The 23468-nt window shown below is 43.5% G+C and overlaps 1 protein-coding gene across 1 annotated transcript in view; it reads right to left on the bottom strand.

Annotated features, from left to right (window-relative positions):
• COL4A3 (collagen type IV alpha 3 chain) overlaps positions 1-23468 on the bottom strand; it is a 167651-nt gene that overhangs the window by 50987 nt on the left and 93196 nt on the right. The window contains exons 8-21 of the mRNA XM_004610850.2: positions 22481-22507; positions 21838-21915; positions 20038-20100; positions 19883-19918; positions 16355-16396; positions 15863-15940; positions 13421-13483; positions 12945-13004; positions 11426-11470; positions 10888-10941; positions 9542-9583; positions 6088-6172; positions 4442-4477; positions 2553-2717 (exon numbers count right to left, since the gene is read on the bottom strand). Coding sequence (XP_004610907.2) covers positions 2553-2717; positions 4442-4477; positions 6088-6172; positions 9542-9583; positions 10888-10941; positions 11426-11470; positions 12945-13004; positions 13421-13483; positions 15863-15940; positions 16355-16396; positions 19883-19918; positions 20038-20100; positions 21838-21915; positions 22481-22507 — 874 coding nt within the window. The remainder of the gene's footprint in view (positions 1-2552; positions 2718-4441; positions 4478-6087; positions 6173-9541; positions 9584-10887; positions 10942-11425; positions 11471-12944; positions 13005-13420; positions 13484-15862; positions 15941-16354; positions 16397-19882; positions 19919-20037; positions 20101-21837; positions 21916-22480; positions 22508-23468) is intronic.

Below are 23468 nucleotides of genomic sequence, written 5' to 3'. Positions count from 1 at the left end.
TGAATGAATATCTTTGTGTTTTGGCATAGATGCCAAGAAGTGGTATTTGGTAATAGTCATAAGGAGTCATATGGTAGTTCTATTTCTGTTTTTTAGATGGATCTCCATATTTTTGAAAGTTCATTCTGTGCTTTTCCCCATGTAATCAACCATGAAATCCCCATGTAATTTCCCCATGTAATCATCCTTGTTTCAAATTACTCCAAAACTAACCATTCAGCATTTTCAGAGTCATACCTAATTCTTCTGGGCTTCTTAAAAATATTGTATTTTCCTGATACATTATAGATGCTAAAACACCTGAGTGAAAAACTTTGTGTTTTGCTCCTCACCTGCTCATATTTACCAAGTTGCCTTTCTGAAAACAGCAATTCAAGAAGGCTGTTCCCAATCAGCCACATACTTCTCCCCTATTGTTCCTATGAATAGCAAATTTTCTTAAGCTGTTTTATTCTTGATCTAGTTTTCTGACTTTGCAAATACAGGTGGGAAGCAACACTAATGAAATTAAATATTTAAAAATAGATCCTACCACTGGCCCAGATTTCAAAGCCACAGTTCCAGCAGAGGAAACATTTCATCTAGTGGAGCCGGTTGTGTTTCATTATTAGCACAGCTGCTTGGCGATAAAAGCGATGTCTGTGCCAGATGCAGTGTCCACATCATAACGATGACCAGAGAGTGACCATTAGACTGTGTAATCTGAGGTCAGCTTTATGCTTATTGTAGTTCTCACAAGTACTCTTTTTTGTTTGTTTGGTTTATGACAAATGCCCTACCTGCTGTGCTATCTCTCCAGGCCCTTCTTACAAGCTCTCTTTTTTTTTTATTTTTTGGGTCACACCCAGAAATGCTCAGGGGTTACTCTGGCTCTCGGCTCAGGAATTACCCCTGGTGGTGCTCGGGGGACCATATGGGATGCCAGAGATTGAACCCAGGTTGGACGCATACAAAGCAAATGCCCTACCTGCTGTACTGTCGTTCCAGCCCCTTAGAAGTACTCTTAAACACTTATAGTTACTCATAATTTTTTAAGCATCATGTAACAAATATTTGAGACTGTATAATGTTTCTGAGCTCTAGGCTGAGATTAAAGGAAAGAAAGCAAGCATTAATCCTTGACCTCAGAGAACCTTGATGCTGATAGGAGAAACAGACAGAGACAAGACAGCTTGAAGATTCTACCAACAATAGAAGCCCGAATCTTACAGGACACGGGTTTCCTGTGGGACTGGAAGCGGTAACTAGACAAAGAGAGGGTATGGCTTAAAAGATGGGAACTAGAACCATCTCTCACGGAAGAGGAAGGGGGGTTCTGATTACTGGCAGCCTGGGTCCAATCCCTGCCTCTAGCAAACGGAGTCATGCACAGCCAGCCCGACATTGATAAAATGAGGCTGTGAAACCATGCCTTGAAGAGAGTGGAGGACTAGGAGTCATTGCAGTGCCTGCTGTAGGACTTGAGGAAAGGACTCAGTTGTAGAGTGGCTGCAGGTTTTTTTTTTTTCTTAAAGAAATATTTTATTGAACCACCGTGAAAACAAAAAAAATACAAAGCTTTCAGGTTTAAGTCACAGTCAAATACTGATTAAACCACCATCCCTTCACCAGTGCACCCGTTCCACCACCAAGAACCCCAATACACCCCCCTCCCACCCCACCCCCCATCTAAGTAGCTAATGATATTCCCATTATTCCCTATATATTGAGTACATTTCATATTTCCATACATAACTCACTATTATTGATTGGAAATCTTCCCCAACAATCAGGCCTGCTGAATAGGCATCATCTAATAATTTCTCTTCATTGGTAAGAGTGAAGACTTTGAGTCTGCGCGGCCGCAATAGCGGCCGCGCGGTTGTGGCTGCAGGTTTGATGCATGGTACCACCCTACATCAGTGCATGTGACCGCAGGCCTCCACTGGGATCCTGAACACTCAAGAGGTATGAATTGCATATACCAGCTTGCAACCATGTGCAGCCACAAGGGAAAACCCTGAATCCGAGGAGAGGGTGGTTTTAGTTTATTTTGATTCTGCTTTACTTTCCACATAAGCTCACTCAACCCAGAGGGTGACCGATGTATTCTTGAACAATGCTTTTTCCCCGCTAACCCCTGCCCTCGGCCTCGCTCTACCCAGCAGTGCCCTCCTGGATAACCCGGAGGTTTCTAAACCCTTCTTGCTTTAGCAGGGCAAAATAGTACATCAACATCCCAGAGATCAGGCAGGAAAGAGGAAACTCCAGCAAAGAGAAAGCTCCTAAGAGCCTCTAAGTCCTCTGGCTGGAGCTGCGGGCAAAGGATCCACACGGGGCAACACACACAGATGCTGGAGCTATAGTACAGCAGGGAAGGTGTTTGCCTGGCAAGCGGCCGACTGGGGTTCGATTCCCAGCGTCCCATATGGTCCCTCTAGCACCGCCAGGCGTGATTCCTGAGTGCAAGGCCAGGAGGAACCCCTGTGCATTGCCGGGTATGACTCAAAACAGCAAAAACAAATAAACAAACAAACAAACAAAGACCAAAGATAGCCCTTGAGCATCTGTACCTCGACGGCCTGGAGGTCCAGGCTTCCCCGGAGGGCCTTGTGATCCAGGGCAACCCGGGGCCCCAGGAGGCCCCACTGCATCCCTTCCGGGGGGTCCTTGCTCCCCTTTTCTTCCTTTCATGCCTGGAGAGCCGGTGATTCCTCTGACGCCGGGCAAGGATAACCCTGAGAGAAGAATCATCATTTGATGAGAGTTAGGACTTACGCGTCTTTGACCGAACAAATGGTATATGTTTCAGTTGCAAAAGATGACCTACTTTTAATTAATTAATTAATTAATTTCTTCTTTTTGGGTCACACCCAGGGATGCACAGGGGTTATTCCTGGCTCTGCACTCGTTAATTACTCCTGGCGGTGCTCAGGGGACCATATGGGACGCTGGGAATTGAACCCGGGTCAGCTGCGTGCCAGGCAAACGCCTTACCCGCTGTGCTCTTGCTCCAGCCCCCAAGATGACCTACTCTTATTTGTGAAAGTTGCTCCTTCCAGAGGTCGATACAGACCACAGAGAGGCAGAGACTCTGGGTCCAGAGGGCTGGAACCATCACACCACGGAACTCTGCCTCTCCGCATCCAGCCCCAGCCAGGCCAAAGAGCCAACGCCCAGCCGAGCTCGGGGAGCCCACCCAGCAGAGATTTCACCAGTTGGTGTCCCCGTCTTGCCTATGGGATTACAACTGATTTTTTTTTTTTTGCGACCAATTTTTCAGCAGATGCTTTTTCTCCCCTGTATATTTGAAAGCATCAGAGCTGAGCATATGTCTACCTGCAGGGCCACGGGCTTGCTTCCTGCCTGGCTCTGGGAATGACTCCCGCAGTGGGGGAGGGAGCCACCTACTGGGAGAGAAGCCCCAGTGTGTCGCAAGACCCTCTTTCGTTGTCCCTTCCCAAATGACTAGGATGGGGTGAGTGCGCTGTCTTTGGCGTCTTCCTTGAAACAGCTGAACTATGAAACAGCCGAACAAGGGTTGTTCGGTCACACATGACCGAATCAGGAGCCCCAGGTCTGACCCTGAGCACTCTGCCAGGAGTAGCCTAGAGTCCCCCAAATAAAAATTAAACAATAAAATAAAAAGTAGGACTACTGCATATCAAGGGCTGAGGAACCAATATGGAGATAATCTGATTGTTTCTGATTTCATTTTCATAAATATAAAATCTGGTTGACACCTATCTTGAATGTTTTGAAGTTTTTGCTCAATGATTCCTTTTTTTTTCCAAGGGAAAAGGAGGGTTGGCAGTGCCCAGGGCTTGCTCCTGGCTCTGTGCTCAAGGATCTCTCCTGTCAGTGCCGGGATCGTATCTGAGTGAGCCACATCAAGAGAAATGCCTCAACCCATGCGGTATCTCTCTGACCCTGTTCGCTGGCTTTTTCAAGAAAGCAGTATTTGGCTATAGGGCATGCAAGGAGAAGGAAGACTTTCTTTTCTTTGGTTAGACCTCTCAACTATTCTTTTGCACCATTCTAACGTTCTGAGAGACCCAGCGTTAATTATTTGGTGGCTATTTTCCCATGCACAAATAAGTACACTTATTTATCTATTTTTTAAGGGGATTATAGTATACACAGTTCCTCAATATGTTAATAGGATTCATTTTAAGAATTATGAAATAGTTTAAATCTCTAACAGATTTTGGAGAGAAATGAATCAGTGATTCTGCTATTCCTTTGGTTGCTTTCTTGACAAAATGGCAAAGATCATTTTCTTATCATTTTGTGGTGGCTTTCACTTTGCCACCATGGGACAAAAATTTAACCATTAGAGAGTGAGAAGCAGTTTTCTACTGATTAGCAGTAATGCAGTGTACAGAATCACTCAAACTCACAGAGCACATCCTTCCCTCCTTTTCCTAGTGCATCTTTGGGTACCCCTAGACCAGGTACATACCAGGACTTCCCGGAGCTCCGGGTGCACCGCTGGGACCTAGGAATCCACAAGAGCAATGAATTACTTACAGAAATGTGAATCCTTCCTCCGCTTTTGATGTCTATTTTTAATTTTTTTTAATTGAATCACAATGAGATACACAGTTATAGCGTCCATGATTGGGTTTCAGTCAATGTTCCAAACTAATCCCTTCATTAGTGTACATTTCCCACCACCAATGTTCCCAGTTCCTTCCCATTCCTTCTCTCCCTGCCCCATTTCCTGCCTCTGTGGCTCTCTCTCTCTCTCTCTCTCTCTCTCTCTCTCTCTCTCACTTTATCTCTCTCTCTCCCCCTCCATTTTTGAAGTCTTGAGTAACAGTATAATAATTAACATTAACTTTCCATAATTTTTCTCTGCTCTCATATAGATAAGTAGAAGACAACTTCACTAACCTGACAGCTTCCAGGAAAAAGGTAAGGTAATCTTAAAAGTCTGATGCCCAAAGGGAATCCTGCCTTCTCTTTATTTTGCTAACAAGCACTTTCCAGGGCGCCTACCCTGTTTCAGCACTTTGGATGGTTCAGATGCAAGAAATGCAGCAGCTTGAAATTGCATGACTCTGCAGTTTAACCTGGTCCACCTCACACCCTTCTAGCTATTTATTACATTGCATGGGATTCTAACTCTTGTCTCCATATGAGGAATTTAGAGCAAGCACAGCAGGGTGGTTTATTTTATTTTATTATTTTATTTTATTTTATTTTATTTGCTTAGGGCATGCATACCCAGCAATGCTCAGGGGGCTTCTCCTGGCTCTGCACTGAGGAGTGATTCCGGGCCATGCTCAGGGGACCATGTGGGATGCCAGGGAATCGAACCCAGGTCAGCTGGTGCATGACAAGCTGATTTAACCATTAGAGAGTGAGAAGCAGTACTATCACTCCATCCCCAGACTTATTTTTTTTAAATGATATCTCTACTGATTTATTCATTTGTTTATGCACACTGGAAGGGAAAGTTTACTCTGAAATCCTCCTTCAAAGTCTTGTTCGTATTAGTGTTTTACCATGACCAGGTTTCTGTTCTGAATGCAAATTGAGCAGCTATTACCAGGGGCTCAGGTGCAGCGGCCTTCTCGAGCGATGAAGCCATGAAGACACCTTTCTGCCCCATGAGATGGGGAGACTAGAGATGATATTCATTCGTGGTGCCAGGCATCAGGAACCGAGAGCCAAAGTCACCCTCTGTCACAGTTAGTGAGCCTTTGCTCAAATGGAAGAGAGCGGTCAGGGTCTCTGCTTTCATTTTGGTTCTCAATGGGATCACTGATTATCTCACCCTCCCTCCTCCAACACCAGGCCCCCGATGGTGTCTTCATGCCAGAGTTGAAACTCTTGCTTTTGTTCACAAAGCTAATTTCATTCCCTTTTATGATATATTATCTAGAAAGTCTTCATATGAAAATATGAAATGACAGGAGACACCAAAAACCCCATTCTCATGGACACAGAGAGATCTTTCTTCTATTCCTGAGATGCTGGGTCCCTGGACACAGCATCTGTGGTCCCTTGGAAGAGGAAGCGGTCAGCTTTTCAACGGCTGGAGAAAGACAGCAACAAGATGACGGGAAGTGTGGGGAGACTTTAGGAAAAGTTCATTCTCACCCTGTGGACCGCGAGCTCCTTTGGGCCCTGGTGGGCCTGGAATTCCTTCCTCTCCCTTTGCCTGGTATGCATCATAATATTCTGTCTTAAAAGAAAAAGAACAAGGAGAAAGGAAGGAGAGCTATTTATGGAGAGTTGACCAAATGCAGTTTAGTCCGTTTCTTTCTTTGAACCCAAATATGGCTTTTTAAAAAATGTTCCTGAATTCATCAATCTGTGTGTTATTAGCAGGAAAAGGGAGAACCACAGATAAAGTCCAATACGTTTAAAGATTGAAAAAAAATTATTATATTGTGATAGCATAAATTTCCACTGGAAATACATTCTTGTATGAATCCAGCTCACCTGCTCATCTTGACATGAGCACAAACATCACACTAACGAGCCCTGATGGATCAGGTTCCACTCACTATGCTGACATCTGGTCAACTCTGATATTTTTTATTTTATTTTCTTTCACTTAAAATATACATGTTGGGCCGGAACTAGAGTACAGTGGGTAGGGCATTTGTCTTGCATTTGGCTGACCTGGTTCTATTCCTTGCATCCCATATGGTCCCCTGAGCACTGCCAGGAGTAATTCCTGAACGAAGAGCCAGGAATAACCTCTAAGCATCACCGGGTGTGGCCCAAAGCACCAAAAAAAGTGCATACATGAAAAGACATATAGCTTTTGAAATTTTTCTATCAACTTCCCGATTTACAGTTTTGTGGAATTGTAGTTTAGTTTTATTTAGCTACATGTGTGTAAGTGTCACTGTCTGCACGGCAAATTACAAAAAATCTCTCTCATAGATGGAGTATAAATCAACACAGTAAGGAAAGACTAAATGTCCAAATTCATCAGAATTGAATATATTGAGAACTGAGCTTATGTAAAAAAAAGGGGTAAACTGGGAAAGGCCTTTGGGAGGGAAATAAGTATTGTGGCATAGGGTTGGAATCATGTATGCACAAGAAGCGTAAAGAACAGTATTATACTTTCACCTCAATAAAATGGTAGGCAAATGCTCATAATGATGCACTAAATTTATTTCCCAGAAGTTCAGTGAACCTACTCAGCTGGTTTCCTTAATCAGTTACTTCCCAACTTACTCTGAACTTAGCAGCAGCTAAGTTACATAGAATTGAGCAGAAGAAACTACAAAGTCAGGTAGGAATGCTAAGAAGAATCTCCCTAAAGTGCACTTAGCAACTTGATTTTACTTGGAAGAAAGAAAATGGAAATGGGAATGTAAATTTCTGTTGTGCTTTCTCAAATACTGTACAGAGTCCATAATTTTCATCATAATTAATATGTAACAAACATCCACAATGGCCAATCTCATTTATGTGCTCTTACACTGTACCTCTTTTCACCTTCCCTTCAGTAGCTCCTTAAAAATACTTTGGGACTACTTGCATCTGAATCATTTACTTTGTTGTGTCAAGATACAAATTTCTACAACCCAACCTAAATATGCAATGACAGATGAGTGAATAATGAAGTCATGGTATATGCACACAATTGAACACTATGCAGCCACAGGAATGAGGAAACCATTCTACAAAAGTCCCTTCAACTTGGATGGTAACACTGTAGCACTGTCATCCCATTGCTCATCGATTTGCTCGAGCGGGCACCAGTAACATATCCATTGTGAGACTTGTTACTGTTCTTGACATATCAAATACTCCACGGGGAGCTTGACAGGCTCTGCCATGTAGGTGAGATACTCTCGGTAGCTTGCCGGGCTCTCTGAGAGGGACAGAGGAATCGAACCTGGGTCGGCAGCATACAAGGCAAATGCTCTACCCGCTGTGCTATTACTCCAGTCCTCCGAGCATCACCATGAATAATTCCTCTGTGCAGAGCCAGGACGAACCTCTGAGCATCACCAGGTGTGGCCCAAACACCAAAAAAAAAAAAAAAGAAATTAAAAAAAAAGAGAGAGACCAAAATAGAAAACCAGAAATGGATGTTAAAAGGGGGGAAAAAAGATCATTTCAAAGTATTTCATCTGCTTGTACATCTCTTGGATTATCCATCCGTGTTTACTGACTCTTATTGATGGTAATTGCTGAGTCACAACTGACCTGCTTCGTTTCTAAAATAAATGAAAGAATGACATGAATTTTGGTAAATTCTTGAAACTTTTTTTTTAAGTTGCTGCCAGTGACAGGAGGCGTCTGGGTTTGTCCTGGAGGATATCATGTTAAGTCAGAAGGAGGAGGCCAAATACCAGGTATTCTCATTAATATGTGGTGTATAGAGTAGCAAGACAAGGAGATGGAATTTTTCAAAGGTGAACAAGCTTTAGGCTCTAGATGATAGAAATTAAAATACCAAGGAGGGAGAGAAATTGATGGTGGAATTAGAAAGAGGGGTCTGGAGGTAACACAGAGGTAATGGCCAGGGGCCTTGAATGCACTGATGGGCTAGAGGTGAGCATTTGTTTACATCTAAACCACCAGAGTCAGCACTTCTGAAAGTGTAATAATTAAGCGCAATTTGCAATAATTAGACCTAAAAATCTGTCTATCAAAAACCGGGGATTTAGAAGGAATCTTGGAACATCAGTGGAGGAATATGGAAATTCGTGGTGAAATTAAAGTTGGAATATTATACGCCTGAAACTCAATTATTAAGAGCTTTTAAATGCACACTGTCTAAATTAAACCTGGTCCTCACTGCCAGTTTCTGAGTTGATCACTTAGCAGAGAAGACTGAGAACTGTATTGACAAAGGTCCCTTCTCCCAAGGACTCTGCCAGCATCAATTTTCTGTCTACCCAGCTTCATCATGAAAGGCAGCCCTGCAGGAGTGGGGCCCTGAGGGGAGAGAACCACTGTCTCTTGAAGTAGGAGTGGAAGGGACACTAGCACTCACTGGATCCCTTTCACTCGTTTCCCTACACTACAGAGACACTACGTGGAATGCAGTCATTTGCAGTTAAGGAGTAACAAGCATCAGATGTAGGCTGTGCTGGGGAGCAGAACCCAGGCTGCTGTGCTTGTGCTATGGTGGTTGGCCATTGCTTACCAGGCAAAGAGACTGAGACTGGTACCTGAAAGAGTTATCCAAACCGGGCAGAGCATGATAGGGTGGAGCTGTCCCCCTCATCCCTGGCTCCCCAGCTGTCTGCCACTGCTAATCTTCCTGCCCTACTCAAGACATGAGTGTACATCAACACAGGCTTCATTAATTACACAGCCTTCCTTCTGCCTAGAGACAGGAATCACTAGTGCTCTGTAGAGACCAAATCTAATAAAATAGCAGCAGCAGTCGATGGTCAGTGGGCAAATAGTGACAATAGATATTTTTCTCTTCTGGCATGGAAACACATTAAATACTATCATCTCCATCATAAGAGTTAGTAGGAAAATTTGTTCAAAATATCCTTGGTACTCTGAAAGAGTTGATCGGAGAGAGTTGATCAGACATGATATTGGTTTTATCCATAGTTATACTTACTGGACCAGGAAATCCTGGAGGGCCCATGTCCCCCTTCCACCCCTATATTAAAAAAAACAGTTACAAAAATGTCAATCAAGAGCATTTTCACATTTAAAAAACAAGGCATAATTAAGCAATATGCGTCTATGCTTAGAGTAAGATTATCTTGATGTAACATGTAAATCCATTTAAAATGAGAAAGATATTTACTCTAGATTCTAGATTGTTTTCCTGGAGGATCTAGCTGGAGTAGGAATCGTATCTATAAGGTCCTGAAGAAATGGTGATTTTCCTGTGGTTTTCTGGGCTTCCTTCAGAGGCTGCTTTCAAAGGCCTTCCCCATGCATTGCACACTCGCAAGGTTTGTTACACTCCAACAAGAGGCACAGGAAAAGTAGGCCGTGCATTGTATACAATTCCCAGAGCCACTGGTGTAACCACCATCTCTCTCTACCTTCTCAAGAGGACATTTCTTTTTTTTTTCTTTATAATTTATTTATTTTTAATTAGAGAATCACCGTGAGGGTACAGTTACAGATTTATACACTTTTGTGCTTATACTTCCCTCATACAAAGTTCGGGAACCCATCCCTTCACCAGTGCCCATTCTCCACCACCCGTAAACCCGGCGTCCCTCCCACCCTCCCCACTCCCATCTCCGCCCCACCCCACCCTGCCACTGTGGCAGGGCATTCCCTTCTGTTCTCTCTCTCTAATTAGCTGTTGTGGTTTGCAATAAAGGTGTTGAGTGGCCGCTGTGCTCAGTCTCTAGCCCTCATTCAGCCCGCAACTCCCTTCCCCCACATGGCCTTCAACTACAATGTAGTTGGTGATCGCTTCTCTGAGTTGCCCTTTCCCCGGAACGTGAGGCCAGCCGCGAAGCCATGGGGTCAACCTCCTGGTACTTATTTCTACGGTTCTTGGGTATTAGTCTCCCACTCTGATATTCTATATACCATAGATGAGTGCAGTCTTTCTATGTCTGTCTCTCTCTTTCTGACTCATTTCACTCAGCATGAAACTTTTCATGCCCATCCACTTAACTACAAAATTTCAAGAGGACATTTCAAGATTCTACCGGAAAGTGACGTTATTGTACAATCAACTCGAATCTATATTTTGCCTACATCTGAAAACATCTGTAATGTACTCTCAGAAACAAACGGTATGGAAGACGATTTCTACTGGTGACACCTTTGAGATCATAATCCTGGCTCATGCCATTTCTTACAGTTAATTCCAGGGCACGGGGCGTGGGAAGGATAAAAGGTGAAGTGAGAGAAAATAAATCCTCCAGACTAACCAACTAACCAAAGGCTGAAGACAGATGTTAAGGATGTGAGGGCAGGTGGGAGGTTGGTTACCTTGATGCCGTCTTTACCCACTAATCCTGGAGAGCCCCTATTGCCCTTGGCTCCCTAAAAAAAAAAAAAAAAAAGGAAAGAGAATGAGGCAGAAAATATGCTGACTCCTTAAAAAAATAAAAGCAGTGGGCAGATGACCTTTCTTCACAGCAAGAAGCTACTACTGTGATTCTTTATTTATTTAATTTATTTATTTTTCTACTATTGTGATTCTTAAGTATGATTTTAAAAATCTATATGCTGTTTTGATTTTTTCTTTTTTTTTTCTTTTGCTCTTTGGGTCACACCCGGCAATGCTTAGGAGTTACTCCTGGTTCTGCACTCAGCAATCACTCCTGGTGGTGCTCAGGGGACCATATGGGATGGTGGGGATAGAACCTGGGTCAGCTGCGTGCAAGGCAAGTACCCTACCCACTGTGCTATTGCTCCAGCCCCCTCTATTTTGATTATTTTCAATTATTTAGTGACTCTCAAGCATCCTTCCTCATCTAATAGGACTGGTTATTTTTCACTCTAACAGAGCAAATTGTGTCTTTACCTTGGTGCCAGGGAAGCCAGGGGAACCATCTTTTCCAGGTTTTCCCTAAAACAAAAGTAGATATAAACATGAACTTGATACATACGGGTAAAGGAGGGCCTTGTTTATTTATTTATTTATAAGTGTATCACTGTGAGGTTCAGTTACAGACTTACAAACTTTTGTGCTTATGCTTCATTCATACAATGATCAAGTACCCTTCAGTCATACAATGATCAAGTACCCAACCCTCCACCAGTGCCCATCCACCAGTGATCCCTTCCCACCCCCTCCCCTATTCTTTCCCCCTCCCACGCCCCCGCCTTTTGGGTGTTGTGGCTTCAAGCAAGAAAGTCTTATGGAGACTCCCACCCAGGGGTTCCCAGGGAAAACTCTCCATCATGGAATGGATGATGAGTGACCTTGTCAGTAGGGGACAGCAGGAGCCAGTCGGAATGGGGAATTGGGAAGAGTCCAAGGGAGAAAAAGAGGGAAGAGACAGCTAAGCTTAAATAAGAGTCGATGTCATCCTACAAGTTTGGAAGGCTTAAGTTTAAGGAGGCACTGAAACCCAGGAGAAAGGACATGTCACCTGTTTTAGAAAATGTATTTATTAGAATATTAACTATCCCCTGAACTGCAGATGTGCCTATAACTTAGTGTACCTAAGAAGCTTTAGTGCATTGTCCAAGTACATATAGCTTTTAGAATGACAATTATGATAAAATTCAAGTTGATTCAGTAGAGTTATATTTCTTAGGAAAAGAACCTTTTTCCCCGTTACATAATCTTTGCATGTTACAGCAGTGTATGTGTTTGAGTCTTTGCATAGAGAAGCAGAGTGGAAGAGAGGGCTAGTGCCCCATTTCTGATCACAGTGCACCCTACTTCCTTTGGGGAGTTGCTGTTCCCATTCTCTGTTGGGGTTGCCAGACCCACCCCTGCTAGCCCACTGGCCTGGCCAATCAAGGTGCCTTGTCTTCCTGATCACAATTGCCTTTCCAGAGTGAGATCTAACACTCAAGCTAGGACAATTTGTGATACTCTGGGACTTGATGTACAGGCATGGTGGGTGGGTGCATGGGTGGAGGTTACACTTTGGATGCCATCAACCTCAATTTGTGTGTGGCTACATCCACTTTTTCCTCCTCATTCCTGACATGGGAGAAGATGATTTATCAAAGGAGAAAATAAAGCTAGCACACAGAGGTGACACAGAAAGAGAGAGAGAGTGAGAGAGAGAGAAGGGAGAGAGAGGGGGAGAGGGAAAAAGGAAGAGAGAGGGAGAGAGAAGGAGAGAGAAAGAGGGAGGGGAGAGAGAGAGAATGGAGTAAACCTTGTGCATATAGATTCCAGGTTTGAAGTTATTCTTGAAGACTGTTTTAGCTTTGAAATTTGGGGGTGCTAGAACAAATAAATTCTACTTCCAAACTCTAAAATTGAAAAAAAAAGAAGTCTGTGCTAGTTTGAGATGAGCAGCTTATATTTGCAAATCGAAGAGCTCCAAGAATAGTGCAGGTGATTGACTTGCTGGCTTTACCTGTGCTCCGGTCTCTCCAGGATCCCCCTTTTCTGACCCGTAAGAGTCTCCAGGTGGGCCCTGCATGGATTATAGCGGGGTCAAGTAACACAAATCACATTGGAACTTACATTGATTTTTATTAGTTTTCTACTTTTGATTATTCTGCTCTTTTATCCAAAAATGCTCAAATGAGGAGTTATAGCTGAGGAAAATCCTATTTATAAGTATTAATTAAAAATAGATGTTGAAGATAAACAATAATTGTGCAACATTGAGAGCATATAAAACAGTCCAAAGACTTCAGTTGGAAATGACCACAAAGTAACCAGCAAGAATTCATGGGTTCTGGTCAAACATGATGCAGTTTCTAGTAACTTAAGACATAAAGATAGATTGTTTTTTTTAAAGGGACATAAAGGCAGATCATACATCAAAATATGCAGTAAGGTTCTATGTTATGCCCTAGGGAACAATACTTTAAATAAACAACCTACCGGGGGTCCTGGGGGTCCTGACTTGCCTGGGTCACCCTGATCTCCCTTCTCTCCCTTGAGGTCCTGACAAAAAACAATGACAAGTCAATGCAAACATATCAAACACAATTTTACTGATGACACTTGAAAAAGTCTTCTCTCTCTAGTCAATAAATGGGCATACAACTGGCTTCTGCTCCTCCTGCTACTGCACGGTCATGTTCCACATTTTGGATTTGAAACCTGCAAACTCATTGAAACAATACAGACATTTTCTTTTTAAGGAGAGTATCGTTGGATCAAATTGCAGTACATTGACTCCTGAGTCAGATTCTATACCTGTAAGGAGATCATTTCTAATGCAGTTTACTTTTCTTTGTAATGTATCGGAACTGTTTCATTGCCATCAATTAGTTCCTGAGTGATTTGATCCCTCAGATTTGCTTTTGCCCTAATCACATTTTTTTGATCATATTTTAACTAACATCAGTCTTTCTCTGATAGTGGAACTTTTTCAATGTCAAAATTCTCCCTGAACTCAATTTCTTCCATATCTAGATTTTTATAAAAATAATACTTTTGTGTGGGGGGTTACGCACAGGAGTGCTCAGGGTGTATTGCTGCTCTGTGTGAAGAGATCAATCAGTTCTGGCATGCTTTGTGGTGTCAAAGGGATTGAATCAGGGCCTGCTTGAATGCAAGGCAAGTGTCCTACCTGCTGTACAATCTCTCTGGCCCCACAATAATATTTTTCCTAGTAACTCTCATACAGTAAAGAAACATAGTTTTAGACATAATTTAATAGACTTAGAAATAAAGTTTTATAATGATTTAATTTTATTTTTGGTAATTGCCTTTAAGAGCTCTTGGAGAGCTTGGCACCTCTCAGAGAGCCCGGCAAGCTACCGAGAGTACCCCGCCCGCATGGCAGAGCCTGGCAAGCTACCTGTGGCGTATTCGATATGCCAAAAACAGTAACAACAATGGGCCTCATTTACCTGACACCTAAAGAGCCCCCAATATGGCAGCGTTAAGAAGGATGAGCAAGGAGAGGCTGATAAAATCTCAGAACTAGACTGCCAAAATGAAGAAAGACTAAAATGACTGTCTACTTCCAATGCACGTGCCTTTAAGAAGCCTTATTTTCTTGCTCCTGAGGTCAACCTTTTTTTTTTCTTAGTCTCCAGTGTAAATTATCATGCTGATTACATGAAATTTCATAATGAATGGATTGTCTGAACTTTGTTAGTTTTTTTGATAATTCATATCACTAAAAATTATATTAAGGAGTGATGGTTTAGGAGGTCTTTTTTTCCAGGGTAATAAAAACGTTCTAAATGTAATAGTTGCAAAACTCTGTGAATGTACTGAAAGTCATTTGGTTATATGCTACGTGAATTTTCTTATGGAAGTTATATTTCAATAAAACTGGTGCAATTTCTTTTAACTTTAATCATACCTTCTTATTTTCCTTTTTGGGCCACACCTAGCTATGCTTGGGGTTACTCCTGGTTCTGCACTCAGGAGTTACTCCTGGAAGTGCTTGCCCCCGAACACCATATGGGACATCAGGAATTGAACCCGGGTCAGCCGCATGCGAGGCAAAAGCCCTACCTGCTGTATTACACTCCAGCATCAATCAAATCTTTTAGAAGGGCAAATTTTATGCTATGTGATCACATATAAATACTTTATTGAGTTATTATTAAAACAAATTAATTCCAGGTTGAAAGTACATGATTTATTTCTTTTTTCTTTCTTTAAAAGTTTCTTTTATTGAATCACTGTGAGATAGACCCTTACAAAGCTGTTTATGTTTCAGTCATACAGTATTTCAACACCCATCCCTCCACCAGTGTACATTTACCACTACCAGTGTCCCCAGTTTCCCTCCCATTATGCCCCCTCCCCTAGTCTGCCTCAATGGTATCTTTATTTCTTATTCTACCAAAAAAAATCATTATCTGGACCCTGGTTGCTAAGTTTTTCTCAGACGTCTAGAATCAAACTGGCGTCTGGAGTTGGGAATTTGATATTGCAATTTACTTTGAACATTCCATTCAGTTCCATAATCTGAACCTTCCAGATACCCGACTATGAAAACAAAAGTAAAAGTTAACATCCAAAGAACAAGGTGCTGGTGGTTTGAGGGACGTGCCTGAGGTGGCAATCTATGGTTGAAGATGTCCCACTGGATTTTGATACCTTACCACCCCAATCCAACTGGAGCCACACATTTATTTTATTATTTTTCCCCCATGGAATCTTGTAGAATGTCCACTCTGCTTTAGGGCCCAGAGAAGAGAAGTGAGAAAAAGGAATCAGAATTTGACCTGAGCTCTACCTCTAAGACTCTTGGAAGATGCTTGCCTCAGCACCTATAAAGGGCATTCAAGGGGTGCTTGGCAGAGCTTCATCCCTGGAAAGAGAAGGTACAATCCTAGTATGAAATGGGAATGTTACCGTTCTGTTTTCCGTGTCTGTTAGAGTGACGGTCACTGTTCCTGGAGGTCCAGGGGGTCCGGTCAATCCTCTCATACCCTAAAGAGAAATAAAGTCAGAAATGAAAATCTAACAACATATTTTCACAGGGCTGGAGAGATCTAGTGTCCCTTGTCCTCTTCCGTAAGTCATTGAGCCATTGAGAGTTAGAGACACAGCAAACAACCTGCCACTTCATGAATAGATGCCTAAGTTGATCGTTACAGCGTTGAATGTACCCAGCCTACGAAAACAACTACAACTTAGAGTGCTGTATTTTTCTGTTTTGTCTTCTTTTAATTTTGGTTTGGGGGCCACATCCTTTGGTGTTTAGGGCTCACTCCTGACACTGTATCCAAAGAGGCCATAATGGAATGCTGGAGTTAGAACCTGGGTTGGTCTTGGGAGAGGCAAACAGCCTGACCACTGTCCCATCTTTCTGGCCCTGAAAGTAATCAAAATTCAATACATTACCTGCTCGCCTTTCTGTCCCATCATGTTGTCGCCCATGTAACCCTGCAGGAAGAAGACACAAGACATGGTTATTTTTAAAAGAAATCTGAGTAAATAGGCCCACTATTTGTAACTGAACACTGATAGGTAGATCTTAGAATTAGAAAAATGATTGTAGATTTTTTTCTTATGTGTGGGTGGGTGGGTGGGTGGGTGGGGGTGTCACAGCTGGTGGTGCTCAGGGCATACTCCTGGTTCCTTGCTTACAGATGACTCGTGGCAGCATTTAGGGAATTCACATGGGGTGCTGGGAGTTGAACCTGGGTGGGCCACATGCAAGGCAAATGCCTTAATCCCTGGACTACCTCAGGGATTAATGTTAAGGGATTTAACCAGAATGGGGAAGAAAAGTGCTCAGAGAACAGTTTTCTGGCTTGGTTACTGGCTGGTTTTGATTCTACCACATGGTTACTGAACTTCCTAATGCACCCACGAGCTTGCAATGATGCAATTTTTGGCAGAAATTTCCCTGGACTTAGTTACTAAAATACAGAAATGCAAAACCTCATATCTCTTTATCCTCAGCAAGGGAAAACAAATTATCAAATGCTACCTTTTCAGAAGATTCAAGTTTGGGAGGAAAATTTCAAACAATAATAGTGATTTTTATGTTGAAATATTGAATGTAATCAAAGTAAAGAGAAAGTAAAGTGAAAATTATCAGCTACACAGGCGGGGGGTGGGGGTGGGGTGGGAGGTATACTGGGGTTCTTGGTGGTGGAACATGGGCACTGGTGAAGGGATGGGTGTTTGAGCATTGTATGACTGAGACTTAAGCCTGAAATCTTTGTAACTTTTCACATGGTGATTCAATAAAGACCAACTCTGTAAAAAAAAAATTGAGAGGGCTGTTTTGCTGAATTTCAGTATTCTGAAATTTAAAGTTTAATAAAGAAAAGGAGAAGAGACAAATCTGTCAATAGTCTCTCATCATCTCACAGCCAGTCCATCATTTCTACTAGTCTCCTCTAGCTCATCCTTGCTTCTGTGAAGAAAGCTTATCAGACAACCCCTTCCCTGCTGATGGCCCATTAGCCTCAAAACTAGCCTTGGCAGCTGAGTCACCCACCCATGGGTGTGGTACTTCTTGAAGTGGAGCAACAATGTGATTCCTTGAAAGGCAGAATCTTAAGACGCAGAAACTCAAGGAATCAAAAGACTTTAAGCCTCAGCTCTGACTTTATGATTTGACAGTGGCGTCAAGTTTAATCTCTCAGGAAGTGTGTGTAGGAAAGTGTATGTGTCTCTAAGTGTGTGAGTGTAGGTGTGTATGCTCGCCGTGCACTCGAGTGGATGTGTACATGTGCATGCATGTACACTCCCACGTTAGCCTGAGTGGATGTGTGTGCAAGTGCCTGTGTGCATGCTTACACATGCAGTTGGGCATGTCTATGAAAATAAAAAGATGAACCCTACTTCTACCCCCCCCATCCTGGGGATGGTTCTACGAACAGCACTGGGGGGTGCTCTGTTTAAGGCTTGTTTCCCGGTGAGGCTCAGCCTCGCTCAACAGATGCCCTTGTAAATGAACAAGGGCATCAGAGTCTGCCACCCTTCGACATGAAGAACATTTGGAGATGAAGAAAGTTGGGGAACAGCAAATGCTGGGACTGAATTTCCCCGTGTGAGGCTGCTGGCACTCACTCTTCCGTGTCAGGAGGAAAAATAACTCTGATTTCTCACTAGATGCAAGGACTGCATGCATATGTGGTTCAAGGTAGGAGGCAACCAATCTTAGAGGAATTTTTTTTTTACAGATACACACACACACACACATATATATGCAAATAAACACAGTAGACTCAACCTTTAACAACATGTTAGTGATCTCTTATAGAAGGACTTAATGGCCCCTGTGTGAAATACAACTGTCTTCACACTCTTTACTCTAAGGATACTTTTTTGTAGCATTTTCAGCACTTTTTTGTATTGTTTGTTATTGTTTAATAATAAACAATACAAAATATATTATTTTGGTTCTGCTTTGGGGCAGGGATTGGGGTTCAGGATGGAAACATCCGAAATATGGTGGTGGGAAGGTGTAATGGTGGTGGGGTTGGTGTTTGAATAGCCCGTGTAATCAAATATTGTGAACTAAATCACTGTCACTGTATCACTGTATCACTGTATCACTGTCATCCCATTGTTCATCAGTTTGCTCAAGCAGGTACCAGTAAAATCTCCATTCATCCTGGCTCTGAGATTTTAGCAGCCTCTCTTTACTCGTCCTTCCCAAAGGTGTCACGTTGGAGGCTCTTTCAGTGTCAGGGGAATGAGACCATCATTTGTTTTTGGCATATCGAATACGCCACGGGGAGCTTGCCAGGCGCTGCTACGTGGGCAGGATACTCTCAATAGCTTACCGAGTTCTCTGAGAGGGAGAACTAGACAATAAGAGTCTCCTACTCCCATGACTGGCTGTCCTCACCAGGGCCCTTTGGAGGGGGGCGGATTGAGTTTCTCTCCCCGCTCCCTTCAGAGCCCTGGCAGCTGAAGACCTCCAGAACCCAGCTACAGCCATGCTCACGGCACTCTCCATATGCTCGAACTACTTCATAATTTTTTTTTAAAGGACTGTGTGCATGAACAGACCTTATGCAAATACTGGGATTGAATTTCCAGTATCCCTCAGCCATATCCCTCTATTTAACTTCCTAAAATTTCTTGCCCAAGAAATTCCAAACCCTTTCCCCGCTGTCTATTCCCTTTTCTGCATTTTTATGTCCCTCGGTATATGAGTGTCCATATCTCTGGGTCTGACGGTGTCTTTGGGGTTTTTGTTTCATTCCTAACCCCGCTCCATGAGCAGATGAAATTGTGTGTTGCCTGTTTAGGGGCCCACCTGGCTTGGCTCAGCACTCATTCTTCGCTCTGTGCTCAGGGATCACTCCTGGCAGTGCTTGGTGGACCAAAGGTGGTGCTGGGGGTCGAACGAGGCTTGGTCACGTGCAAAGCAAGTGCCTTAACCCTGATACTATCTCCCAGGCCTCAGGAGTGATCTTTCTACCCTGCCAACCTGTCCTTTGTTGAATCAACAGCTGAGGTGCCACCGAAGGCCTGAAAGAGGCAGGAACCATGAGACTTTTCAGCAGGAAGGTGGGTAGAATTCCGGCCTGAGCTCTTGAGAACTGTCTGGTACTGATTGGCAGATTCTCGGGGTGTTGCGGAAACTGCTGCCCCCAAAATGGGTAGGATACAGCAATCCATTAGTGACAGTGTCATCAGTGGAAACCTGTGGACTAGGAATCCCCGCGCTTTTCCTGCAGAGGAGATCCTGTGATTGAATTCAGATGTCTGGGGGGCAATTTATTGAGGTGCAGAGAGAAGGGAGCCCTTGGTCAGAGCTGCCGCCACAGCCCTCTTTTTTCTGGGGACAACCCTCGGGTCTTAGGAAGGACCAGGCAGTGACCTACATGGATGGTCAGAGCAGCTGTGACCCCCCCCCACACACACACACACTGCTTCGGGGGTTCTGATTGGAATCTCTACCTTAGGTCCTGGAGGTCCTCTGGCTCCTGGAAGGCCCTAGAAAAATCCAGAAAAGAAAATTATACCAGGAAAACAAGCTGGAAAACGCTGTTTCAAATTTTGAACTAGGATTCTTTCGATGACAGAAGATAGAGCCACCCTGACTCCATACTCACAGAGTATCCGGGATGGCCGGGAGGGCCGACAGGTCCTGGAAAACCGGGCAGCCCCGGCAAGCCCTGTACATCGGAGAAGAACCAGAGCGGGTTTGAGTTTGCTTCGCCCCTGAACACAATGTCTATTAGTTAAACGCATAAAAAATTTTTTTTGCTTTGGATGTTGACCCACCCCCAGGAGTGCTCAGGGTTTACTCCTGGCTCTGTGCTCAGGGATCACTCCTGGAGAGGTTCAAGGGCCCACCTGTGTTGTGAGGGATCAAACCCTCCCATGTAGGGGTCCAATGAATTGCAACAATGACACTATGTGTTTTTCCAAGTGCCTGCAGCTTCCGAGACCCATCAGCTGGTGGCACGTCCAGGAAAACAACATTTTGCAGATTTTTTTCAGAATTAAAAAAAAATATTCTCTCAGGGCTGGAGTGATAGCATAGCAGGTGGGGCATTTGCCTTGCACACAGACAACTCAGGTTCGATTCCCAGCATCCCATATAGTTCCCCGAGCACCACCAGGAGTGATTCCTGAGTGCAGAGCAGGAGTCAGCCCTGAGCATCGCTGGGTGTGACCCCAAAAGTTATATATATATATATGTATATATACATATATATGTATATATATGTATATATATGCATTCTCTCTTTCTATTATTCTCTCACTCTTTTCCCCTCTCTTTCTTTTTCGGCAAGCATGCAAAGGGTGCTTGCTTTAGGGTCTTCCACTGTTTTTTCTCTGTCTCTAACACTCCATCTTCAAATATTTCTACAACTCACTTCCTTTCCTTATTTCTATTCAAAAGGCATCCTTCTGTGAGACCTTCTCCCAGTCTACATCCGCAAGCTTCCTCCCTGCCTAGAAATTTCTCCTCCCCTCTCCCAGCATCATTTTCCTTCTGGGTGTGATGATAACCAACAAACCGTACTCATACATTCCCGCCCATGGCATTTCCCATTGCTAAAATATAATAAGCTCCACGAGAACAAGAGGTTCTAGTAACTATTTTTGGAGGGCAGATTTGTGTGCTGGGCTGTTCTTCCAGCCCAGAATAGCATCGGCACCTAACACTTCTTGTACCAATCAATCGCCCACTGTTTGATCCTCTGCAGTGCTCAGTGTTGTGCATAGCTCATCTGCAAAGCACATCCAAGGGCTCCGTCAACGGCCCAGATTGCCTGGACCTCTCCTTACAGGCCCCCTGCTTCACTGTCTGGCCTCTGAAATGTTGGCTACTGTTGCCGCTACTACTGAAAAGAAAAGAAAAGAAAATGTTTCAACAAATATATGCTACTTAGAAAATAACTCTCTGTGGAGACTGCTTAGATTTAAAAATGCTTGGAAGACTGAGATTTAAAGAGGCAAAGATGTAAAAGTCTACCATTATTTTTTAAAAATCTATAGCATGCATTTTTCTATCATAGAGTGAATGCCTTCAAATGAAATTAGGTAAATATATAAATTGAAAATTGTGAATGCCTATTAGAATGTTCTTTTTTTGCTTTTTTTGGGTCACACCCAGCGATGCACAGGGGTTACTCCTGGTTCTGCACTCAGGAATTACTCCTGGTGGTGCTCAGGGGACCATCTGGGATGCTGGGAATCGAACCCGGGTCGGCCACGTGCAAGGCAAACGCCCTCCCCGCTGTGCTATCACTCCAGCCCCTATTAGAATGTTCTTAAGCAGAAAGGAAGCAAGGGGATGAGAAAGGGAGAAGATAAAGGTGGGGAGGGAAAGAGAGAGAGAGAGTGTGAGAGAGAGACAGAGACAGAGACAGAGAACTCGGGATCTTGTCTGAAGGTCATACTTGGGATCCGGGAGATCCCGGCAATCCAGGGTCACCTTTCCCATCATCTTCGACACCTTCTCTTTCAGCTGGTTCACCCTGGAGCATGAAGGAGATAATCAGTTTGATCAAACAGAATTAGCTACTTAAAAAAAAACACAACTCTTTTAGTGTTTATTTAAGAGCATACTGCTTCTAGGATAAGAGAGATTTTTGGAATATGTGCTCAGAGAATTATGTGCTTACTGGATTACGTAGCTACTCCATTTTGAACAATCTACAGCATTTTTAAATTTTATAAAATGGACAGGCACACCCATGCTTAGTCACTTCTGAAGCTGCCAATACTAGCAGCTATTTCTGAATGTGGGTTTCTGCGCATGAATGCAATTCTTTTCTCCTTGAGCTGATTTCCTTAAGGGCTGATATAAAATTGTATCTTTATAGCACATTACAGAGGAACCCCGGGAGGTTGCTCTAGTCACACCTGAAATTGTGGTTTTTGATCAACTGTGAAATGACTTACAATAAATTATTATCTATTAAAATTGTCATTTTGGTAAAGTGTTTTTTTTTAAAACCTCATGAACTTATTATGAAATGGAAACCCTCCTCATATGTGCAATTAAGGATTTCCCATCCTATTGTGTCATGGATGACTTACCTTTTCTCCTTTCAGACCAGCAGCACCCTAGGAAAGAAGAGACACATGACTCACCCGGGGTATATCTACACACACACACACACACACACACACACACACACACACACACACACATGCACAGCATCCTCACTTTGTCTGTTCTGCCTTTTCTCCCCACTGCATGCTTCCTTATAATTTGGGAATTGGAGGGGCAGGAGTTGGGCCACACCCAGTAGTGCGCAGGGACTCTCCCTAATTCTGTGCTCATGGTGCTTGGGAGAACAATCTGGAACAGGAATCTAACGTGAATCAGCAGCACACAAGGATAAGTGCCCTAACCCCTGTGTTATCTCTTTGGCCCCCTGGCTTTTCAGCAAACTCGAGTTTCTTATTAAGTAATCCAAGTCTCCCCTTTATTTCCCTCTGCTCCCAAGCCTCCCATCTCTCCTTCAAATCCTTGGCAAACTTCCCATTGTTCTGTGGCATCTTCCACTCACTCCTCATTTCCACATGTGACTCCTGGCTCTACCCATCACCTCTGTCCTCGTCCAGTGCCAAATCTGGTATGACTTTGCATAATTGATGACAGGCGTTGTTTCTCCTCTTACTGGGTGTGCATAGTGTCTGGTGCTCCCTGCTCTCCTCTGGGCAGAAACACCCCTTTCCTGGGCTCCTTGGTCTTTTCTGCCAGGGGTGGGAGTGGCAGGGCCCTGACGCAGACTCCTTTTCCCTGATCTGAACCTTACCTTACACACTAGAGCACCCCCAGACTCATTCCTTGAGTCACTAGCATCCCTTTCCTTTTTGTTTTTGCTCTGGGGGTACACCTGGCAGTGCTCAGGGGTTACTCCCTGCTTTGCACTCACTATTTAAAAATAATTTTTCTTATTAGTGAATCACCGTGAGGTACAGTTACAGACTTGCAAATTTTTGTGCTTGCATTTCAGTCATACAACGGTCAAGTACCCATCCCTCCACCAGTGCCCATTCTCCACCACCAGTGGTCCCA

Source organism: Sorex araneus, chromosome X (genome assembly GCF_027595985.1).
Source record: "Sorex araneus isolate mSorAra2 chromosome X, mSorAra2.pri, whole genome shotgun sequence".
NCBI lineage: Eukaryota > Metazoa > Chordata > Mammalia > Eulipotyphla > Soricidae > Sorex > Sorex araneus.
Note: the sequence above shows the minus strand (reverse complement) of the source record. Positions and strands in the feature narration are given on the sequence as shown.